At 31.6% G+C, this 26,228-nt stretch overlaps 1 protein-coding gene and 1 long non-coding RNA gene across 2 annotated transcripts; one reads left to right on the top strand and one right to left on the bottom strand.

Annotated features, from left to right (window-relative positions):
* The first annotated feature begins 4,674 nt into the window (after positions 1-4,674).
* Positions 4,675-6,813, top strand: LOC123653853. The gene has a single exon (XM_045589832.1). The coding sequence runs from the start codon at positions 4,675-4,677 to the stop codon at positions 6,811-6,813; it is 2,139 nt and encodes a 712-aa protein (XP_045445788.1).
* A 12,042-nt stretch (positions 6,814-18,855) lies between these two features.
* LOC123654057 lies at positions 18,856-25,975 on the bottom strand. Its single transcript, XR_006743183.1, has 3 exons — positions 25,899-25,975; positions 19,197-19,201; positions 18,856-18,871 (listed from the first exon to the last, which is right to left on the bottom strand). It is a non-coding gene; the product is annotated as an uncharacterized LOC123654057 (long non-coding RNA).
* Between the last annotated feature and the right edge of the window lie 253 nt (positions 25,976-26,228).

Raw genomic sequence — 26,228 nt, forward strand, 5'->3', positions numbered from 1 at the left:
AGAGTCATGTTGATTACTGGTGATAGAGTATATCTATATCTAGCGTAGTGTATGGCCGAAAGTTTCCCAAATATCACATAAAAGTAACAAATCGTATAGACTAAAGGGCATCGTAAAACTACGAGATGAAAGAGGGATGAGATTCCCTCTGTCCTGCGAATGTCTGGTAATAATGAAGCTACATTAATCTCAGAAATTGAGTGAACGCTGGAGACTAAAGATAGGCCCAACTTTATAGAGGTATATAAAATTAGACAAAAAGAAACCTACGTAAAAATAAATAGGTATTGTGTTAGGGGTTCGCAACATATAACACAAGCACTAAATTCTCACTTACGACAAACACCTACACTTATTCAATTTATATGTTACCTATGAACGAGATTTTATAAGTGGTACAGGTTTATAATGCGATTGTTCATTATTATTCAGTTTTGCATATTACATCATAGTTTTAAATTGCTGTGACAATCTTAGTTAGTAACGTGTCTCTCTGAATATGAGGATATCCTTCGTGCCTACGCTTGTGATGTATCCAGTATACGTATAATTATCTTATAGCGAAAATATAGTATGTATATAATGAAGGCAAATTAAATGCAAAAATACTTTGTAAGACTCTATTAAGTTTTTTTAAGACTAATTAAGTGAAATGTTTGGAATATTATAGACAAATATATAAGCTAACTCCTTCTCTTTAGATGCAGACCCACACTGTATTTTCACAAGTTTTGAAATTTTGTAAATAGCGAAATAATAAATAAATAATAATGAATACGTCTGTCTTATCTTTTCTGTTCTCGGTATAAAATACGAGGTAATACGGGTGATACTATGTCTAAATAACAGCAACGCTGGCTTCTATAAAAATAGAAGGCTCTACAAACCATTGGGACACTTTTTACCCTTTTAATTTTGTTTTCTTCAGTTCTGGACGACGACTACTAGAGTTATGTAAATCTGTCTTTGCGCTTCGTAGTTGGAAATCACATTATGTTTTTCGCCTATCCCTGGTATTGTTGATCCATTAAATTTTTTAAGCCATAACTTTAAGCATTCCTGTATTTAAAAAGCTATATTAATTTAAAACATTAAATTTCTGTAAAAAGAGTAATAACAATAAATAACAAGAGATATTTTTATTGCTTTTCAAAAAACCTACGAAATTGGATACTCATATACATAAATAATGCGCTTGGAGTTCCCTCACGACAAAAATTAAATTTAAAGAGAATCGTTCAGAAACGTATCTATAAGTTATTCAAGCTACGGAATATGAAATTATTCAGAAAGGAAGTAGGGTCGACATGTTACGCTATTTCATAATTTACGAGTAACTTGCTTTTGTGAGGCATAAAGTCTTTGATATAAGAATTTGTTACACTTTGAATAAATAAGAGGGTACACTCAGAGTACGTGTACGATAAAAGAAGCATTACCGTTTTTTGTTTGGAAAATATCTTTCTGAGTTTCTGAGAACATCTAGTTCTTTTTATATGTTGGTTTTGTATATTATCTGAAATTTTTATCATACAACTCGCTCTCTTACTCAAAAATATTATTATTAACGGTATTATATGCCTACTTATATAAATAGCTCTTTCTGTTACTTTGATTTGCACTGTGTACCTACACGTGTTAACGACAATGTCATTGGTGGCGGAAAGTAAATCTTTACGCCATCAAGATGTAATATTAGTCACAAAAAGATTTATACAGCTATTTGACGCATTACCTACTTATATAATGAAAGGCGTAGAGCCGTAGAAGATACGTTATAGTATGATCAAATGTAATACAATTTTTTTATCGTTTACAAAACTAATCAAGTCATTATTTTTTGCGAGCGGAAATCAACACAAATAATTGATAAAAAACACACTTTTTATTAATCTGATAATAAAATTATCTATCGATTATTCTTGCACTGTATGCTAATAGTTAAGATTGTTTAAACCAATCCGTCGACCTATTTTGACCAATTTCACAAACCGTAAGGTATTATTAAATTGTACGTAATTAGCCTAAGAGTGAGATGAAAACTTAGATAAAATGAAAAAGGAATTTTACTATTAATGAACCCATGAGAGCGTAACCAAGTATTATGAATCTCTCGGTCACCTCCCATGACTAAGTCCAGGAAAAGGATGTATTAAGTATCAGGATACACTTTCAAAGACAACAAAAACTTTATTACTTACATACTTATATTTCCAAGCAATATCCTGAACTATCATTATCATGGTAGATCTTTGCAAATTTTCCCTTTTCCATCGTCAACGCGAGGTTAATAAAAAACCTAACATCTCTCGTCATATTTTTCTTACAATGCTGTAACATTAAAGTATAACAATATTTGTATATTAACTACTTGCTAAAATCATAATATTATGTTTGATAAAAAAGAAAGCACAAATTTAAAATGTTGCTTTTGTTTTATTTGTTCCATAAATCACGTCGGAATTACAGACTTTTTAAGTGGTCGCAGTGTTACTACTTTTTTTTTTAAATTCCCATCAAGGCATAACATTAATGAGTTAACATATATCTCTATCATATATTATATACTGATTGGTTATTATTATTTACTGCTTGACGTATTTTACTCGTATCATCCGAAACATCAATGGTCATAGAAAAATTTAGCAGTTACATTTATGGTTTTTAATTTCCAAGATCTAAAATTGTTCGATATTTCTTTGCGTGCTAGGAAGTGTAGAAAAACGTCTTAATGATAATTGTGGAATAAGTAACAGCAACGGGGTTCAGCTCCGGATTAGAGCTTTTAAAAAACACCGATGACACGGTGGTTCCCGCACGATATTTTCTATTTGAACATTCCAATTTTTCTCCATAAAAGGAGAAAAAGCCACTGTCTTATAGTGGGTCATTTAAGGGCTTTTCCATTATACTTTATTACAGAGGACTTGTTCAAAGTTCTGTTTTCTGAATAGACGAATATGAGAGCCACTTGTGCTTTTGCGCAGAATTTGTAGGAATCATATTAATCTATGCTAATATTATAAAACTGAAGAGTTTGTTTGTTTGAACGCGCTAATCTCAGAAATTACTGATCCGATTTGAAAAACTCTTTTAGTGTTGATAGCCCATATATCGAGGAAGGCTACAGGCTATACATTATTACACTAAAACCAATAGAAGCGGATTCAACGAGGAAAAAAGTCGCGGGCTGTATTAAAAAAATATGCTTAATAAAAACTTATTAACAAAAAATTAAACCGCCGAAAAAAGTGAAAAGCAAAAATAATAAACCTGTTTTAATTAACCTTAATAACTAACTACCTTCTTAAAGTAATGAAACTATATCTAAGTATATATTTTTGTAAATATTTGAGTTTTTAATTAACTTTAATAACTTAAACTAATGTAAGTATAGATAAGTAATTTTGAGCCGGCGCAAACAATCCAACAAGTATAGGAGAGTACAGAATGCTACTTTTTTTTTATATGTATAAAAATACCTACTCAAAATCAATAAAAAAAAATATACACACTGCCATATATTTGACACACACACACACGCTCTTTATACTCTTTTATATACTTTTTTGTTTATTGTTATAGAAGTATAGTTTTTGACAACAGAATATTAATAATGACCAAACTTAGAATTTAAATTATTTATGGTCGAATTTCGACTACTAATAATAAATACCTTATAGATAATTACAGAAAAACGTGAATACGTTTATCGTGTTATGGTACAATAAGTGTTACTTATTTTAAAGTTTATGTGATTTATCATACACTTAATAAATATATAAAATACCAGATACAATATTCAGCTTAACAAAAACTTAACTGTACCTTTATGAGTCTTGAGAAAATCTACGATGCGGCGTCTATTCACACATGACAAGAGAACAGTAAAATGATGTAATAAATAAACCTGCGGTGTAAATTATGAACTCGAGGATTGATAGACACAGTTACTTAAAACTATGTACAATACTTTGCTGACATTAACCACTTTGATAGCAACTTGGAAAATTTCTACCACAGATTTTTTAATGCTACAAATATGAATTTATTATTTTAAGTAGGGGAAAGTGGTCACCATTCGTACGCGGGGCACATTCGTACAGTTAGTATAACAGAAAAACTAAAATGCACACAAACACGCCTTTGCTTGTGTGCATAGACATACCAACCGCCATGTTGCTAGCGGAGTGTCGCACCAGTCACACTACGGTGTATCACTTGACAAGACGTAACGTGTTTTCGCGCGCGGTGAGTAAATTTTTTTACCTAAGTTTAGTTCGTAATTATAAGTAGAATTGTTATGTTTTTGACAAAATGGTGATGTTAGATTAATGTTAATATTGTTAATTTTGAGCTTTAATTGTTATATTTCTCAAACTAAATTAGAATTTGTATAAAGTTGTATTTTAATTTTGTGCAAGGCATGGGGTGCATTCGGACAGCAAGACAGAGGGCACATTCGTACGCGTACGAATGCTCCCCTTTAGATTTCATTAACCACCAGTACATCAAAATTCGATTTTTTTATATATAAAATATAGTATTCCCTTTTAAAATTATCGTGCAGACAGCACAATAACATATTTTTCCTTTTATGAATTATTCTACTTCTAACAAAATGAAATATTTTTATTAAGTAAACCTTATAATTAAAATTTTTATTGCAGAATCATGGTGCGAAAATATAAAAAAAAGGGTACGAGAACTCAAGAAGTGGATGAAGAGTCCATGAAATTAGCAATTAATGATGTAATACAAGGACGGTTGTCGTATAGAAAAGCCGCGTCAAAATACAACATCAAGACATCAACGTTGGAAAGCAGAGTCAAGAAATTTAAAGGTGGCTCCAACGCCGATGTACCCTCACGAACTTTTCATTCAAAATTCACGAGTCTACAAGTCTTCTCCTTGGAAGAAGAGGCACGCTTAAATGACTACATCATTAATTGCTGCAAAATGCACTATGGGCTAACGATAGTACAAATTCGGAAGCTTGCCTACGAATACGCGAAAGCGTTGAATTTAAAATATCCAGCGAAATGGGACGAAAATCAAATGGCCGGCTTAGAGTGGATGCGTAAATACAGGGAACGAAACCCCAACCTCAGTCTGCGAAAGCCAGAAAACACTAGCGCTACTCGATCGTTCGCGTTTAATAAGACTGCAGTCCAAGAGTTCTATAATAATTTGGCTGATGTGTTACAGCGACATAATTTTGCTGCCAACAGGATATTGAACTTTGACGAGTCCGGCGTGTCTACTGTTTTAGAAACGCCTAAAATTTTGGCTCCCAAATCACAGAAACAAGTAGGACAAATCGTGTCAGCGGAAAGAGGTGAAATGATAACATTTGGCGCTATTATTTCTGCAAGCGGAAATACTATCCCTCCGCTATTTGTATTTCCACGTGTGCACTATAAAGACCATTTTCTTGAAGGTGCGCCAGAAGGAAGCCTCGGAGCTGTTAATAGAAGTGGGTGGATAAATGCTGACATATTTGTTTCAGTATTAAAGCACATTCAGAAACACACACTGAGCTCTAAAGAGCATCCAATTTTACTGTTATGTGATAATCACGAAAGCCACATCAGCTTACAGGCTATAACATATGCTCGAGATAATGGCATAATTTTTGTGTCTTTTCCCCCGCACACAAGTCATCGATTGCAACCTTTAGACGTTGGCGTGTTCGGCCCATTCAAGGCAAAGCTAAAAATAGCGTTCAATAATTGGCATATGTCGAACCCTGGCAAAACAATCAATATTTATAATATTCCTAAACTGGTAAAACTTGCATATTTCGAATCTTTTACCGCAAAAAATATTACAAGTGGATTTGAAAAGCCAGGCATATGGCCGTTCAATGAAATGGCCTTCAGCGATGAAGATTTCGCTCCCATTGACGTGTATACTTCAAATAATTCAGTAAATGTGCCACCTAATCCGGAAAAAAGTACTGTCACTCTAGAACCACAACCTTCCACCAGCATGCCATCGACTGTTATTAATGAGTCAAATATTCGTGAGCAGTCGCCTTCTTTGCTTCAAAATCCTCAAGACATTGTTACTGGAACTGGCGAACCTTGCACTTCTGCGACTGAGACACAATCTGAACCAAGTGCTTATCTTCCCATAACACCAGAAGTCATAAGACCTTATCCTACAGCTGTTAGAAACAGAAAAACCAATAAAGGAAGAAAACGGGGTAAATCTCGCATATATACAGATACACCTGAAAAAAATGAACTAGAAGAGAGATATAGACGGAAAGAATTGAAAAAAATAGAACAGGAAAGGAAAGTTAGAGCCAAAGCAGTGAAACGTAGTTTGAAGGAACTAAATTCAAGACAAAAGAAAAAGAAAGCTAAGAAAATAGAAAGTGATGAAGATTCAGAGGAATCTGAAGGAACACAATTAAGCTTGCGGGAGAGTTCAACATCTTCAGTTGATTTAGAAACGGACGAAGAGACTGATGATTGTAGTATCAATAATAATTTAAATGTGATACCAGAGAAAATCAAAGACAATTGTTATGTTTTGGTAAAGTTTGAAAGAAAGACTTCTGTTGTTTATTACGTAGGAAAAGTTCTCAGTCATTATTCGAGTACAGAGCTGAAAATATCTTATCTTCGGAAGAAACCAGGATTATCATGGTCATTTTTTTTCCCTGATATAGAAGACATACACACCCTGTATATCCGCGATGTCGCCATGATCCTCCCTGATCCTGAACCACGAGTGGGCTGTACAGCTAGAATGGCTAGACTTTTCACTTTTGCAGTTAATTTAAATAATTATAATGTGCAATAAGTTCCAAAGGAACAACCAAATGTATAATTATCTAATTTACGTTTAAATTGTCAAAGACTGTACAACGATCTCATACAAAGTAATTGTTAACATTTCATTTACTCTGATTGTAAAGCTTAGAAAAGAATTATCAATAAGTAATTTAAGATGATCGATTATCGATCGATTTTATTTTTTGTTATATTTCTAAAGGAAGATTTATCGACTCAAGTCAAGTCAAATGTTATTAAGTTAGTTTTTTGATAAATAAATATTTTTATAATTTAATTAATAAAAATTTAACGACTTTAATAGGCTTTTTAAGTAACCTGTATGAATCTACCCCATGGCGTACGAAAGTACCCCACCTACTGTACGAACGTACCCCATACGTGGGGTACGTTCGTACAAATATCTTATCGTAGAAAAATGGCTTTAACTCTTTAACCTTTTGACATAATAGTTTAGGACTTTTTTGTCACAAACTACAATATATTTCTTACACTTAGGTACATAAACTAGATAAATTTGACAATTAATCATAAAGTAAAAAAATAAAAACCAAAAAGTGTACGAAGGGTAACCACTTTCCCCTACATATCTAATTTTCCTGACAACTGTATGGACCTTATTAAGCACATATTATACGATCTAATAATAATCATGCAGAAACTAAGATCATGCATCTTCATCAGTTGAATAAGTTATATAGCATTTGTTAAATACTCTGCAGGTGTTCTTAGTCAAAATTCCGCTCATGAGTTTGCCTAGTGCAGAGTGCTGACCAATTAACATTTAAGAGTCATTCTAGATGAGTATGTTTAAATATTGTTGTATGCACACAATGTAAGTGACGATCCGAATATATCTCAAAGTGTGTTTTAGTTACTTGCGTTAAGAAATATTATGCTTTGATTAAATAAACCTGTTGCTGTGTGACCGGAAACTAACATGCGTGCGAACGCCCCGAGGTTTTATAATGAATCAAGCAATATCGTCTCACTCGTTGGCGCCCGTGACTTTTAACAATGGAGTTTGTTATTGACTGTCAATTTGTAGTAATTGGCGATGTCAATGTTTATGAAAGTACCTATAAATTAGTGTTGATGTAAGCTGTTTGCAAGTAATTTTAATTTAGGCATATATTTTTTTATGAAATAAAGGATTTAACTTTGAAATCGAAAAAGGCATTTTAATTATAAATAAAATCAGTTTTTTTTGTTAGGTATGAAGCAAAAACGGTGCAAACAAATTTATATTAACAATGAGAGGAATTGAATTAATGAATGAATTCGTTTCATCTTAAAATAACAACAAATAAAGATAGCAAGAAAGACGCTGCTTTGATGTGTAAATCAGATAAATATAATTAAGTTCCTATTAAATAATTCGTAATGCTTCATAAACTTTTAACAACCATTTGTACGGTACAAATATAGTTAAACATTTTCCCATCAAACGGATAGAACTGTACGTGGATGTTGTGGTAGTTGCAACGTTGTTGGAATGTCATTAACATAACGCCTGAGGGTTCATGCCGTCGATTGTATAAGGTAATAAATACAAAGACAACTCGTACTTACAAGACAGTAGGTAAGAATTTTAAGTAATTCACGCAACTTCGACTCGCTTATAAAAAGATTGATGAGGCGCGCTTGAATGTGAATAGAAGAAATGACTTTGAGGAATTCGCTTCTGCGGTTTAATTCGTTTATAGCTATCAGTAAGTTAAGATTAGATTGTAAAAGTGTGGCGTTGCTCATGGCTCGTGCGACTTCTATGAGATTGCGATGAATGGTCGTTGACCGCGCACGCGCCCTACGTTACCATAATTTAAGCCTAGATGTAGGAATAGCTGATTGTTTATGGGGTAACTTCTTTTTAGGTGAGGAGTGAATAATTTTGTTTTATTTAAAAAATATATCAATTTAATATAGTATTAATGCAATTTTTATGATGCGCTTTGTTTTAGTAAGTTAATGCGACAGTATCTAATTTTATACAGGATTAAAACATCCCTTCGTCTCTAATCACTATTTACTAATATTCGTTATTAATAAAGAATAATGTACAGTAAATATACAAATTATTAAAATATATTATATATAAGCGTAACAAAGTAATACCTACGTTTCTTAATAAATTTTATATCAAATTTAAATTTTTAAGAAATACGTAATACGTTATTAAGACAGAGTACCTTAACCTTATTAGTTTATGTAGGTGTCGGTGACACTGAGATTAAGGTACGCATAGAGAAAAGTTGCGTTACTCACGATGCGCGTGCGCCCGTGTGACTTCCCGCTTGCAATAAATGGTCGTTGACCGCACACGCGCCCTGCTCCATCCTCCTCAAATTTATACTACGAATCTAGCTTTATTATCTAACTGATAACATCTTACTAAGAAACTTTAAATAAATGTCATAATAAACATACTTTTTGTGTGGTGTAAGTTTTTTTGCTGTATTTACAGTCTTGGATAAAAAAATAATGTACCAGATAGTAACAACCCATTTTTTTATTTTTACAATATACCTATACAGTAGAGCAAAATGACAACCAAAAACTGATCACTATTATGAGTGGATATAAAAATAAAATTATCAAATTATTTTTATTTTAACTTTTTTAATAATAACAATAATTTTCTAAATATCTTACGAAAAAAGTTCTAATTTCAGAAAATAGGCACCATTTTTAGTTTTTTTTTTCCTAATGTCAGCCTTCCAAAAAAACATAATAGGCTCCATTGAATAGAAATGGAAACCTAATCTCAATTAAACATGTTTTTTTTTCATCGTAAATTCGTAACAATGTTGTTCGTGCTCTGACACAGCACTTAGTATTGTTATGAAAGGTGCGAACTTTTGCATTAAGTGTGTCAAAGTTCAGCTTGACCGTTAGATGTGCAGTCGAGTTCCCAGAAGATGAAATCAATCTTCAATAGATGAAATAACATTAAAAATAACTCATAGATATTTTGATTCGTTATTTCAATTAAATTTTAGACCGATTTGTCATTATAACTAATAACAAAAGTAGAAACAACACATGAAAACAACAAAAAAATTATATATTCTGGTTATTGCTCTTCACAACTAACTTAAATTTTTACTAACATTTTCGCAACATAAAAATTTTAACAAAAACTAAATCTATTAATACTTTTTTGTTTAAATTTGTGGTGTTCATTGCAAATATTTAACATATTATATTTTTTTTCTTTGGAATAGGTAAATATTTAAAAACGTGTTGTTCTTTCAGTTTTCACTAAACACGTTTCTGTCTACTAAATAAAAATAGTGTTATAAATATTGATAAATCTTAATATAGTCTGAACATGGTCTAAACATTGACTCTGCCAGTGTTCGTATACCATCCTGACAACGCCTTCTTTTCTAAAAGCAATTATTAACAAAAAATATATTAAAACTAATTACTTATATAAAAGAAAATTCTCTTTCGTGCGTCATTAGACAGCGGTTGCTTTCCATTAGTTACGGTGATTTACTTTTTCTTTATATTATTAGGTTCGTCTCGACACAACTGATTGGCTCGTGCTGTGAAAATTACAGCAGCTTTCTCGTTCTTTGATAACAGCATAATAAGTTGTGCCACTATTGAAGAAAAGTCGGTATTATCAAAGTTTTTGATGATATAATTTAATAATGTGGTTTAATAAAATTTTATTCTTATAAAAGATTTATTTAATAACTTTGTACAAAATAAATATTGTTATTATTTTAATAATTATTTTTATATAGACAATTAATTGAGTTCTTACTATACTTATTTTTTTTATACCACAAGGTTGACACTACCCCCAATGCCCATCGGAACTTTGGTCACCCTACTCACCACAGGAACACAACACTGCTTGAAAGCAGTATTATTTTGTTGAGATCTTCTGTGAGGTCGAGGTACTTCCCCGGCTGGGCTGTTCCAGATATTGAACAGGATATTTATTGCTGTGCCCTACCTTAGTTAAAATTTATATTTCTCTCTCTTCTCTGTTATATTTAAATTAGTATTACAATTACGCATTTTTTGAATTTTAAGAGGACATAAATAAACTAACTTAATTATTATAGCTGTTTTATTTTACATTCAAAAGGCTTTTTATAAGACAAAGTCAACTTACTCTCCAAATGAAATAAAATTAGTGGTAAAACAATAAATCTTGAGATATTTTTGTTCGTTGGTTACAAAAATAAAACTGTTATCTTAATCTGTAGTCTCCAGTTAATACCGTATTAAAATCGCTTGTCCCGGGAGCCACCCGCGTCTACCCCGTCTAGACTACCCGTATCAACTTATCTAATTTTAACCGTTCGCAAACGAGGTGACGGTCGTTAGCAAACATTTTTCAAAGGACATTTAAAATTGTCCGCTTTCACTGTCTATTCTACGTGAATTTTCTTTTTTACGAAAACGTCTATGAGAACATTTTCTAACTTTCACTCTAAAAATATATTTGATTTTGATTCGTTATTTCAATTCGAATTCAATTGTTCGAAATAAGAGAAATGACTATTGTTGTAACAACAAAAGATTTTGCCTATCATTCATTATTGTTAGGGTGAATTTGTCAACTTATACAGTAGTAAGTTATTTGTTTGAATAATTTTCAATGCATTTTCCAGAAATGTGAACAATATTTCGCAATATTCAAGTTTGTAATATACGTAAAAAAAAAATGGAAACACGGGCTATATTATTGCGTGATCATCAAATTCAAAAGGGTCGAGTTAGGTAGTATTTGTGTGCGTATTATGGACACAACCATTTTATTCAATTCTTAAAGATCCTGACCGGTCAATGTTATGAAATGTCAATGGGGTTCGTCTCCTCACCGTTGGAAACTAATCTTCCTCCCGACCCAAGTGACGATTTAGTGTGCACTCTATAATTGGGTATTACGGTTAATACATTCCTATTATAATCATCTTTTAATAAATTTTTATAAAAGTTATAATGACTACATAATGTTTATGTTAAAATATATAATGTTAAATTATATTTTTATTAATATTTAAACAGTGCCAAAAGATTTTATTTAAGTGGTGCTGTTCAAATAATCTTAGAGTTAAACAAAAAATGATGTAAGGCACCATACCAGAAAGATTTTCTTTAATCTAATACTATTATTAAACGAGCAATTCTTGTATATATATTATAATCTGAATCTCGGAAATGGCTCCAACGATTTTCATGAAATTTAGTATATAGAACGTTTCGGGGGGATAAATCCATCTGGCTAAGATTCATTTTTAGAAAATGTCGTTTTTGTCGTTGTTTTTAGGCAATGAAAAAATGGCTACAATAGAAGAAATAGAATAGTTAGAACACGAAGGTAAATTTCGCAGTAGTCAATAAAGTTGTAATAGCTCAGGTGGGAAATCGGCTGGTCGGGATCGACAAAGAAGAACACGGTTCAAATCCCCACGTCTCCGGGTCGATTATTTTTTTTTTTTTCTAATTGCATTCATGATTTTTTATTTAAATAAGCAGTTCATATTTTTTTTTTTAATTAAAATATTAAAGCTGGCTACGGCATTAAAATATATAGCCATCCCCTCTCTTCCCGTGGGTGTCGTAAGAGGTGACTAAGGGATAATACAGTTCCACTACCACCTTGGAACTTAAAAAGCCGACCGATGGCGGGATAGCCATCCAACTGCTGGCTTTGAAATACACAGGTCGAAGACGGGCAGCAGCGTCTTAGGTGTGACAAAATCAGCCCTGCGGTCACCAACCCGCCTGCCCAGCGTGGTGACTATGGGTAACACACATGAGTTCGCACCATTTTTGGCGCGAACTTATGGAGGCCTATGTCTAGCAGAGGACTGCAATAGGCTGAAATGATGATGATGATGAACGATGATTTTTCATTATTGTCGGTAAAATCGAAAAATATTATTCATATTTTCTAAATATGTAATTCGTATTTTAATATAATTTCCAAAAAACACGATTTACTAAAAATACCGAGCTAAGCTCGGTCACCCAGGTACTTAAATTAATATTGTTCCGCATATTGAAGGCATGGTTGGAAGAGCTTCCAAGCTGTTAGGTTTTGTTATCAGAAACGTCAGGGCATTTAAGCGCTCATCAACCAAAATAGCTCTCTATAAGAGAATTGTGAAATCAGTTCTTGAATATGGTAGCGTGGTATGGCGTCCACATTATGCTTGTCACATATTACGTATAGAACGTATTCAAAAGCGGCTGGTTCGGCATTTAGTTTACAATCATTACAGAGACAAGAAGTCACTCTCGTATAATGATATTTTAGAGTCACTGAAAATGCAAAGTTTAAACAGCCGACGTGACTTACTTGATCTCCGTTTTTTCTATAAAATTATGAGAAATTATCTAAGTTGCCCAGCTCTTTTGGAAAAAATTATGTTTAGAATCCCTCTTCGGATGCCTCGCAAGCCGGTTGAGCCACTCTTTCGTCCACTTCGTAGAACATTTTTGGGTGCAAACTCGCCAATCTCACGAATTTGTATGCTCTATAATAGGTGTGGGGGATCGATTAACGTACACTGCATGTCTCTAACTGGATTTAAAACAGAAATTGCCAATAGGCTGACTTAGTGGTTATTGTAATAATAATAATAATTATTTTTTGATTATTAGTCTTGGTGTTTAACACATAATTTAGTTTCTAAGAAATTTTCTTTTGTATACATAATATAAAAAGCATGTGGAGTATACCTGTAACTGGTTGTGCAATTAGCATAAATAAATTAAATATTATACTATAGATGTAAGTAACATTGTAACACTCGTTGGTGTACCAAATAAATAAATAAATAAATAAATAAATACAAGAAACGTTTTTAAATACCGTAAGGGTTAAGGGTAATGTTTTATGGCATAAAACTTATTAATCAGGCACTATAAAAAAATGTATAATATTTACAATCAGCACATATTACATTCATTTTAATTTTATTTTTAACAACAGAACGACCCAAGAATCGAGATCAATTTGTCGTAATAATTAATTTGCAATGTCAACGTCGAGTGTAACAATTGTCCCCATAAACGTACGCGTGTTCGACCATCGGGATTATTTGCTAAGTTATAGAAATTCTGAGAGTATTCCGGACAGTGATTTATAAAGGGGGTTATGCCACCCTCGCAAGGGGCCCACACTGTCCACCGCAATATAACGAACATTGATTTCAGAAATCGAAAGAAAATTTATCCAAAACACGTTAGCAATTACGTTTGTGTTTAACAAATAAAATGTTTAAACGAAATTAAAGTTATTAGAAAAATACTTTTTATAATTCTCCATATGATGTTAGAAAGCTTTTTAGTTTCATGCATCATTTTTATTTCTCTTATGGTTAATAGAATATAACCATCAAATTTCTTGACTAAGCAATTCTCCTATCTTGTCATACACTAACGGAATCGTACGAGTAAACAACAAAACTGTCCGTTATGCTTTTATTCATGCTTGCACCTTCTTTTGTCTGAGAACTAACTGTGTTAAATAATGTCGGCTATCCTGATTAGTTTTTCTCTTGTCCAGAGTAACTGGGTCGTTTGTTGATCAGATGGTAAGGCGGATAAGGTGCTTGCGATTGACTGTAACGAGTTTTTTTTGTAAGCTGTCTTTCTGTTTCTACGACATGCTGACATCTCTTGTCATTTTTTAATTGAATTAATCGCTGATATAGCAAAAAAGATGTAAGTACCAATTAACATTTGCAAACATTCCTGTATTAATTTAATTTGAATATCTTTTAATGGATAATTTCTTCTGACAAGTGGGACGGCATACGAATCAACTGAATAATATTAATTGAGAACGTATTTTCAGGACAAGCCGTTATAAATATAATTAAAAAAATTAACAATATGTTATAATTAACAATGTAAAAAAAATGTTGGCAAATAATTAATGATATTTGTATGTGGTAGGTACCTAAGTATATTGCAATGAATAATGTACTAACTAAGACTTATTACTTTTTATTTGTAGAAAAAAAAACTACACGTTATTTAACCCTTAATTGAAAATCCATATCATTGACTTAGTATTAAAAAATAATAATAATGCAATGGACTATAAATACTTTTTGTTTTTACTATTAACATTTTACAAAATGTTTATATTTGTATGAATACTAAACACAACGAAAGTGTTAAAAAAAGTAAATGTACGTAAAATTGACAATAAAATTATAAAGTAGCATATTCATTTTTTTTTAATTAAAGGCGGTTTAGTTCATCGCAATTTTGTTCATTGAAAGAGATATATATGTATGTAAAGGTACGGAATGACGTCGACTCTTAATTTAAAACACAAGAGATGCTCAAATGTATGTAATACAATCAATAATTACCGTTATTTTCATTATAATACTACTATTGAAGTTTTTATTCAATTATTCTTATTTTTTGAAGATTTGATGTTATAATAACAGCGCTTGTAATTATTTATACCTTCAATCACCCACATTAAAGTTTACAGTTTTGTTTATCGAAGAAAAAAAACATATATTAGTCAACTAGTGCCTATAACACAGTCCTTAAGTTGCCTGCCTTAGAATTACTTCTATAACTGTATGTTTATCTTAAACAACATAATAAAGAGGAACTCATACTTGGGTGATAATAAAAGCATAGCTAGTAAAGCGCTTAACAGTAACATTAAGTTACACATATTAATACGTCACCTATTTCCTATGTTTCGTTATAAATATTTACATATCCGGACGTATATGATAATTAATACAAGCATTTAAACGAACTTATGTTCCTCTTCTAAATCCTTAAGGCAAGTAATACAGTATTAATTATGTTTATTTAAATAATAGGTATAAACAAACAATGTTATTTGTATCCGTACAAAATCAGACGAGCGACTAGTACTGTAGAGAAATGAAAATTTTAAATAATTGAATGAATTGTCTTCTGTTTAAAATAAAATGCATTATTCCTATTTAAAAATTCCATAATATCATTTGACTTAAAGATAATTATCACAACAAATAAGTTAACCAATCGATAGTTGGAAGTTCCAGGCGGCTCATATATGGATCGATAGGGCAAACAGGGTCGCAGGCACACCTACTTGACCACGCAACGGTACTGCTATGACCAGCCGATTCACCAACATACCAAGACTTGATTTAATGCTTCTAAACCTAAGATCAACTAGCCTTAAAGGTGCCTGGATTTACTGGATTTAATGAACCATATGACGTTTCGGCATTTACATGGTAAATTTACATAAGTATGAATATGTACATATTATTTTGCTATTGTAAATGGAGTAGATGTTTTAAGTGATACCTATATGTCATTATATAAAGTGACCAAAAAAGGTAATAAAAATATTTTTATACGAAATCAATATTAAAGGTATTAAAATATATTTAAAAAATTATAATATATAAAGATTTTCATTATAAAACCATCCAACACAAAATGCTAACAATTACACAATAGTAGCAAACGTAACAGACTTTTTTATCTGTACGAAAAAAAAAAAACAGACACTGAAGCTATTTTGGAACCATCTAGTTTTCAAAAAGTCTGTCTATCGATTGGACGAAAGTGACTGACATATATATGAAGGAGATTAATTATATGATATCACCGAGAAAAATTTTTTTCGGTGATATCATATAATTAATCCGGTTTTGAATATCTATTAAACCTTATTACGGATAACTCAAAAAGATAAATGTTATGATAAATCGATCAAAATGTGAAGTGAATAATGAATATACAAGCCATTGTGATTTGAATTCAATTTATTGCGTGTAACGTTTTCTTTTATTGAGGTGTAATGGAATTGGATCAACAATTACAATATCTTTGTATAGCGTATCGAGTATAGCTGACTTACACAATTAACTTATTCAAAGATAAAAATATAAAACCTTTAAGCCGTTATAATGTTTTCGAATTTGATTATTATCTATATAAAACTTTAGAACAGCTTAGAACCTAAAAATACTTATTACATATAGTAACTACAAAATAATTTTAAGTTTCGAAAACTAATTGTTACAAATGAACGTCAAAAAATTTTTACGAGTAAGAAAAGCTCGAAAAGAAATTCGAACATACATAGGTATTTATAAAAATGGAACCAATGTGATCTGGTGTTCATTTTAGAGACAAAACCATAAAAAACTCTGTTAATTTCAAACTGATAAATTAATGTGAAAAAAATATTTAGCGTCCAATGACTCCTGTTTCTATTAATCTTTTTATGTGTTGTTTGATAAGTATTACGCCTTTATTTCAAGCTACATCTGTAGCTGAAATTAGCGTGAATGTATTTCTAATTTTTTATAAAATTAATTAGCAAATATTAAGGAAAAGTTAAATATTTTAGTTACTCTCTTATTTAAATTGAATATAATAATAGCTTAGAAAAATCATGCAAACCTATGATTAAAAATTCAAAGTCATTTAAAACCATTCAGAGATTGATGCAAAAAACTGTTGCAGAGATGAATATCGACAAGGAGTCACGATCTTCGTCATATAATCTCGACTTTCACGGAGTATATTTTTCAACAGTTCTGATACAGCCCGAAAAGAACTTTTAATCTTTTCATAATAGTCGTCCGACTAGAAAGGCATCATGATACCAATAGTTCTTAGTTCAATGGTACAAAGTTTTACTGGCACAAATCCCACTGATGTAATTTTGTAAAAATAAAGATATAAAAAGTAATTTAAAACTATTTTTATATAAAAATAAAAAGAAATATAACAAACTTTTAATAGGTATCTATTATTTAACATTTTTCATGTCAAGTAAAGCAAATCGTTAATCTTAGTATTTTATATATTCTATCATTATTTTATGATTTTATGCCATTATATATTATTCTGCTATTTATAATTTTTATTAATTTGTAAAATATTAAAAATATTTTAATCTTTAAATTTATTTTTATGTACTAGTTCGCATTGTAAGCTATTTTAATAACGCGTTAAGTATTTTTCATATAGGTATCCCAAACAATGTAAACCAACTGCCACAAGGATGTCTGTTATTAGCTGAATAAAAAAAACAACTTGACTAATCTATCGTAAAAAAAAAACTGTATCCCGCCGATGTATACTTATGCAAAGTAAATGACAGTCAAGTGGGAAACTTAATACGGATCTCAGTGTGAGAAAATAGTTTTCATACGTGCGTTTACACTTAAGAGTGAGTTAAAAAAAAAACAATCGTTCAAGTAAAATCTATTAGCTTTAGTAATGGACCTTTCTCAGTAAACATTCATACAGTATACAAACATTACGTGTAAGACAATCACAAGCTTCAATAACAAAAATAATACGGTGCGTTGTTAACCACAATAATGTTTACTAAAGTCTGAGTTTATACGTGGTCAATATAAAACTGATGTATAGTGTATACATAGCTTATACGAACACATGCAATAAATTATATTAATTATTTTAAATAACAAAAGACTAAAAATGTATATAGGTACGGGTAACTAATGTTAGATTATTTTGTAATACCTACTGGAATTATGTGTTATGAAGCTTCACATTATTTTTTTTCAACTTATTGTTTTTTTTAAAGTATATCTTGAATTTACTGTCACAATGTCATTCTATAAATATTCTTTAAATACTTAAAAAATATATTTAAATGATTTGTCTTTATAGAATATGATAGACGTTTAACATCAATAAAATCAAAAGAAACAACATGAAGCATTTGAAGGCTGATCTAATGGAGATGCTTTCAAAGCATCAAAGAGTATTGCAATAATAATTGTGTTTGCTCGCAAACGAAAAAAAAAACCGACTTCAATTACATCGACGAGTAATACAACGTAGATCGACGACAAAATAGTCAAGTAACTACGCGTTATCAAAGATTACTCAAAAAGTAGTTATCAGATCTCAATAAAATTTATACGTGACCACATGACAAACATCAGCTTTCGATTAAATTAAAAATTATTAAAATCGGTACACCCAGTAAAAAGTTATAGCGGATTTTCAAGAGTTTCCCTCGATTTCTCTGAGATCCCATCATCAGATCCTGGTTTCCTTATCATGGTATCAAACTACAGATATCCCCTTTCCAACAAAAAAAGAATTATCAAAATCAGTACATCCAGTAGAAAGTTATTGCGGATTTTCGAGAGTTTCCCACGATTTCTCTGGGATCCCATCATCAGATCCTAGTTTCGTTATCATGGTACCAAACTAGGGATATCCTCTTTCCAACAAAAAAAGAATTATCAAAATCGGTACATCCAGTAGAAAGTTATGCGGTATAATACAACGTAGGTCGACGAAAAAAGCGTCAAGTAAAAACGCATTATTAGATATAACTCGAAAAGTAGTTGTTAGATCTCAAATAAATTTAAATGGGACCAATTGGCACACAAAACCTTTCGATTAAAACAAAATTTGTCGAAATCGGTCCACACGGGCAAAAGTTCTGATGTAACATACATAAAAAAAAAAAAAAAAAAAAAAAAAAAAAAAAATACAGTCGAATTGAGAACCTCCTCCTTTTTTGGAAGTCGGTTAAAAACAGATCGCGTAGGTAATTGAGCACCCTCCCGACATTCCCTGATTGCACGCTCAACAATTCCCACGCGTTAGTTTCGTTCTCCTAGCGCAGTTCTTATGAAATTTTAATCAAAATTGCGTAAAGTAGGTACTAGGTGGGCTATTATATCATCGATAATGACTTAGAAGATAATGTAATTACTATATCGATTGGACGCGAAGCTGCCTATTGTGTCGGTATAATATGAAATTTTACGGAATTTTTATGCTTCATTGTGTTGTCATTTGTTACTACTGAACCTTCTATAAGAGCACCACTGTTTAGTTCGTACTTTTTCGTGTAGAAATTCTAATAATAATTAAATAATATGTATGTATATGTTAACATAAAACATGATGATATACCTTAGTATTAGCGATCGTGTTCTGTTTTGTGAAATAATCGTCCAGAAAAAAGGAAACTTATTTGGAAGACACTTTTTTGTAAAGATTTGTTTTTCCATAGTATACTTAAGCTGTGTATTTCTACTACTATTTTTAGAAAATTATATATTTTTTGGCATTTACGTGATTGATCAACCTTGAATAAAGAGATTTCGTTTTATATTTTTTATGAAACACCTAACAAAGGCTGTAACGTGATGCAAAAAGTTTTGTTTGTAAAAAGAACAAACACTACAAACAGACGTCGGGTAAAACATAGATTCCGAGAGGGCACTAAATGTAAGTTTGAAGTAACTCCTTGAGCGAGCTCGCGTGCTCGAGGATTCTTCCCGTAATCTTACGGTTATGAATAGGAATCATGTGAAGCAGAGCTAGTAATTGGGTGCACCCGAGCGGCGCTAGTAATTGATATGGCAGCCTAGCGGTTCTTCAGCGTCGTGTGCATTTATCTACGCCCTTAGATATAGATATAGCAATCCGATGTTTAAGACTATTATTAAATCAATTGACTTCTGAGCAGAAGTTAATAATTTTTAAAAAAAATTGCGAGCGAAATTTAGATCGAAGTTTTCTTATAAGTTATGAAATTGAAACGCCTTTTTCTTATAAATGAAATCTGTTGAATACATTATTTAATATTATTATACTGTATGCACATGCAGTTTTAAATAAATGTTTTGTTGGATAAATTATTTCAGTAAAAAAAATTAAAATTTTCCGCCCGATTCGCGTAATAAATACAAATAAATAATAAAAATCAAAACTAATATTATACAGACAATCTATGATTATGTTTGTTTGTAATAATGAATAATAACTTTGTAACTACTGAACCGCTTTTAATAATCATTTTACCTTTGGAATAATTTGTAACATAGGCTTTAAAACATTACTCTATGATTTATTGCGGGGTAATAGTAGTTAACTATAAATGTCAACTCGGATGAATATTCTACTAATAAAAATTTATTGTACATTAGCGCATTTTTTTTATTGTATTTTGTTTTGTATTTGTTAACCGTACAGGCAAAACTAAATTCAAATAAAATTTTGGTTTTCCTTCATGTCTCCAAATATTGCTTAATGAAAAATATAAATTAATTATCAGTAATAGTAAATTCCTTATTGTTATCGTTATGAAATTATTATTATTCTTATTTTGATGGTTTAATATTTTGGTTAAGATATCTATGTGTCTTTTAGTAACTTACCAAAATATTCATTACGATGAGCCATTTTAAAACCATGAGTTTTCTAGAATTTACATGCATCGTTCACGAGTAACACTAAAGTTCAAATGAGTGGTTCTTTTATGTTATGGTTTACGAATCGCGATCGTTGTTCCCGCCAACAGTTATGAGCCGGGTGTACACAAGTTTATTGTGACGGCTAGCCCGCTAAACTGAAGGAGTAAGCAGCGTGAGAGCTTCGCGAACCGTCTCTGAATGGCCCACTCTACGGAGGGAGAAATGGCGGGAGGGACGTTCTTGTAGGGGAAACCGCGCCAACCGCCTCCGGTAATTCACTAAGAAAAGTTATTTTTTGATTGCCTCAAAGGGTCTCCTTGTACCTATAGAAAGCGAAAACATTTTTTTTGCAGCGTTTTGTATAACTACAGCATAGTTTAGCAAAATGTAAAAGATTTCTTATATTTTGTTATGTAAAAGTAGTGAAAATATCTTAATTAATATAAGGTTACTGTTAAATCTAATACAGCAATAGTACTTTTATAATACTCATATTTCTAAACAGTCATTTCAGCTGTATTGCTAATAATTTTCACTAAGGAAAATGATAGCTACGGTTATAGATTAATCCCCTTATACCTAGTTAGTATTCGTGTGTAGTGAACTTTTAAAGTGCTATTATTACACACACAATAATAAAACCTTACTGTAGGGCTCACGATTAGTCAACGATGACGTTTAGTTTACTATTGGGCAAAATGTAGGTAAAAAAATTCAAATAAATGCAAATAAATAATAAACAATAATGCATTTCACGTTATATCTTTTTTTATTTAAGTAAACAAATAATTCGGAATTTCGGAAAAGGATATGGGTATTAATAAGCACTACTTCATAACGGTCACGGTATCGTCTACGGACACGAAATAATTTTCGATGATCGCATAGATTCGGTTAAACATATGTTTTTAGGTATAATGGAAAAAATGATGAAAGCAAATAGCAAGGTGTTGGTATATTCGCAGTATAAACTTCTCGATAATTTGTTACAGCTACAGTGGTGATTATAACTATACATTTTTAAGGACATTATGTATAAGTAAAATTTATTCGGAAGGACGACTAAATCTATATTTATAAAATAAATATATATTTCGTGTCACGATGTTTGTTAGCGATAAACTCTGAAACTACTGAACCAATTTTTATCAAATTTTGTAAGCATCTGTAATTTAGTCCAACTTGGGAGATAGGGTAGTTTTTATCTCAATTATTGATCTCAATATTTATTATTGGAAATTAAATGTTTAACATACGACTTTGTGTATTTATCGGTTAGTTCTATAAAATCCTAATAGATGGCGATTTGGCATCTAAATTACACAGATATCCCGTAGATGGTGCCGTATTTCTATTTCTAGATTATAGATGAGAAAACTGCTAGCTTATTATTAAGCTAACATTGTACTGCTAGTTGTAACACTCATAGTGCTAAGCAGAACTAAGTGTTACCATTAATAATTTAGTGCTCATTGAGTTCTGAAAATACTGGTAAAAGACAATTTTTTTTCGGTTTTGAGTATCATTTCAGAAAACTTTTTATCAAGCTCGCATTGTACTGTCGGCGATAGTACTAATGGCGATAAACAGCCCTAAATGTGAGTAATATTAGTTATGCGCTCACTGAGTACTATCAATGCAGGTACATGATGTGTAGTTTTTTTTTCGATCTTGAAAACCATATCCTTCAAACTTTCTAACAACCATATTCTAGCTTTACAGACGTCGTTGGCGCAGCGGTCACAGCACTAGATTCGATCTCCACTCACGACAGACATTTGTATAGGCCATATAGATGTTTGTTGTTCTGTGGTTTAGGCGTTTTTGTGTTTCCGAATCCTCGGCACAGGAGAAAATCCTACTGGGGTTTATTTAATAATTCGGACATAATATAAGGTGGCGGATATTAAGATTGTTCAAGTAATATCTTAAAGGAAAATTTACCGTAAGATCCTAGGACCAACTAAAGGGCAAGATGGCAGCTGGCGAATAAAAACCAATGCTGAAATTGCAAACCTGGTGTCTGAGCCAAACATCATTGGAGTTACCAAATCCCATCGGTTGCGGTGGCTCGGTCATGTCGAACGCATGGGGGAGGATCGAGCAGTTAAGAGAGCGTATCTGGGTCGACCAACTGGACGTAGACCGGTGGGTCGCCCCAGGTACCGCTGGAGGGACATGGTTGAAGCAGACTTGAGTGAGATCCAAGCCAATAATTGGCGGGAAATCGCGCAAGATCGTGCAAAGTGGAGAAATCTTGTTTCGGAGGCCAAGACTCACTTCGGGTCACTGAGCCAGTTGAGTTAGTTTAGTTAGTCAAGTAATATCTTAATAAAATATTATCAATTAATAAATATTGAAAATAACTTGAACTAATACTTATCCTTAACTTGAATACTTATTTGATTTTATAAGCTGTGTGAACTTGTGGAGGGCTATATCCAGCAGTGGACTGCGATAGGCTGAAGTGACGGATCATCATGTCGAGGGCAAAAGAAATGCCTTATAAATGTTAATAACAAGATAAAATTAATAATATCGTAAGCTTACAATTTTAGCGACTGATGTTTGAACCTGAAAGATATGTAAGAAAAACGTATTTAGGTCAGTTTATGAGAGCAATAGTGATCAATACAAATATACCTACTACGTAAATTTTATCTGTTTTTCTCTACCTATATTTTTTCCAGGAAGGCTCAAAATTTGTTGTACGAAATTCACAGCAGTTTTCACAGATGCAATACTGAAGGTGGTCTAAATTTAAATATGTCGAAGGTTACGACTTAATAAAACTAAAAGTGGAGATATTACTCTATAAATAATCATAATCGCATACATATTATCTACCACGCAGTGATTTAAGACGCAGAGCAACGCATAGCTAATTAGGAATATTTTTACAATTTCTTCCTTAGATGATACGTAACATGTGCTGGTAAACAGGCGCTCAATGACTAAACATATTATAAGGTATACAACTGTTTTTTTTGTTTGTTTGTTTGATCTAGTATAAAAAAAAATTATTTTTAATATGTTACCTATAAAACACTGTCTTTTTGTGAATTTATCTTTACTAATTCACTTATTTGTTTTAAATCTAGGTAGTTAAAGAAGCCGTTCAAAGAGACAAGCAGTTTTCACGGTGATAACTACGAGTAGGTATAGGCATGTAGAAAAAAGCTTTATAAAAGCTTGTAGCTTAGACGATTTTCAAGTTAATGTACGTAGATATCAAAGGAGAGCAAATTTATCTGTCAATATGATATTATTATTAAAATATTAAATTAACTAGTCTTTTTTAAAAAAAATACTGTGTATTTCTAAAACCCTACCAAAGGATCATCTTCTGCTCGCCGGTCTCCAAGATGATCCTAAACTTTGTAGGTATACCTACTAAATGTAATTTTTAAATTATATTATATTATTTAAAAAATCTCCTTTTCTTTGATCAACATTATTTTAATGAGCTTCTTAGTAGCCAGAGTCTATATTACATAAAATAGATCATTCATTTAACATCTTTCCAACTAAACTATTCCAAAAGATTTTTTCCGTGAACAACATTTGAAATAAATAAATCCGTAAATCTTCTCTAAACTCCGAAATTTATAAAACAAAACAACATAGAAAGTTTCAAAAAGTAAAACAAGTTTTAATTTTGTGAACCTTTAAAAAGTAAACGTTTTCTCCTGGTTACAATAAACAAATCACCAGAGAATTCGTAATTATCATCATATAATCCATCCCTGCACACGCTACATTTTTTTATCCATCTTTCATGCCTATTGTCTTTGGAAAATGTTATCGACCAATAAATGGATTTTCTATCATCATTTTCATCAGATGTATTAGATTCGGGGATATAAGTTTTCTTCTTCCTATTTGTTTTCCCCATATCCTTTCTATTTCATTTTAGGAATTACTTTTTTAACTCGAATTTCTTTTCGGATTCATTTGTGTTCTTTTTCATTCTTTTTACATATCTGTTATTTCAAATAAACTTTCTCTTACCTATGTGTACGCTTCAAAATTACTTACTTCTTCCACCTACAATCATTGGTAGTTATTGAATCTGTGCCGGCAAGATATCAAAATTACGTTGTTGAATATCATCAGAATGGTATCAAGTTTTGTTTTAGAAAAAATGGACAGGGTGGGACAGGTTGACGTGATCTATACTGATTTTGAGAAGGCTTTTGATCGTGTGCACCACGTGATCCTGTTACATATATTACAAATTCTGGGTATTCACGGGGACTTCCTTCGGTGGGTAAAGTCATATTTGACTAATCTTTCTCAGGCGGTAGTCATGGCTGGATATCCATTTTTTCCACAAGGCTCACATTTAGGACCACTCTTTTACAATGCATACTTGTATGATATTGGTTCAAGTTTGAAGCACTGTAACTATCTTATGTACGCTGATGACAAAAAGATTTTTTATGTAATGAATACCATGCAGGATTGTTTGTCGTTGCAATGCAATCTTAATAATTTATTTAACTTTTATACAGAAAACAATATAACAATCAGCGCTGGCAAATGTGAATGCATCTGATTAACGCGAAACCAAAGCCTATTCTATATAGCTACCATTTCAATGGCGAACAAATTAACAGAAAACAAAGTTTGAGAGATTTGGCTGACCACTTTGATCAAAAAATGATACTTTCAGATCATATAGAAAATATACTAATGAAAGCATATAAAAACCTGGGATTTATTCTTTGCGTGTGTAAACCGTTTACAAATATATCAGCTATTAAGTGTGTTTATTTTGCCTATGTACGGAGCATTTTAGAGTATGCTGGCCCTATATGGTCACCTCAATACCGCATTTATCAGAACCGCCTAGAACATATGCAAAAAAAAATCATTAAACATTTAAACTTTCGATGTCGTAAATTTTGTGAGAATTATGAAGATGGTTGCGCGGAACATGAAATACTTTCGTTGGAGCAGAGACGTATTCTTTTGAATATGGGTCTGCTCTATGACATAATAAATAGTAAGATTGATTGCCTACACCTAGTATCTAAAATAGGTTTTCGAACTCCTAAATATCGTACCCGTAATATATCTATGTTAGAAGTTCCTCAACATTATTCGAATTATTTAAAAAACTCGCTGTTACCGAGACTCCCTCATACGTATAACACATTATTTAAAAATGTCGACATCTTCACAGTCTAAAAGGATATTCAAAACCAAT

Source organism: Melitaea cinxia, chromosome 5 (genome assembly GCF_905220565.1).
Source record: "Melitaea cinxia chromosome 5, ilMelCinx1.1, whole genome shotgun sequence".
NCBI classification, from domain to species: domain Eukaryota; kingdom Metazoa; phylum Arthropoda; class Insecta; order Lepidoptera; family Nymphalidae; genus Melitaea; species Melitaea cinxia.

What these genes read in the sequence shown, in the direction of transcription:
- LOC123653853 (XM_045589832.1), top strand. Translation starts at nt 4,675, where the DNA reads ATGGTGCGAAAATATAAAAAAAAGGGTACGAGAACTCAAGAAGTGGAT.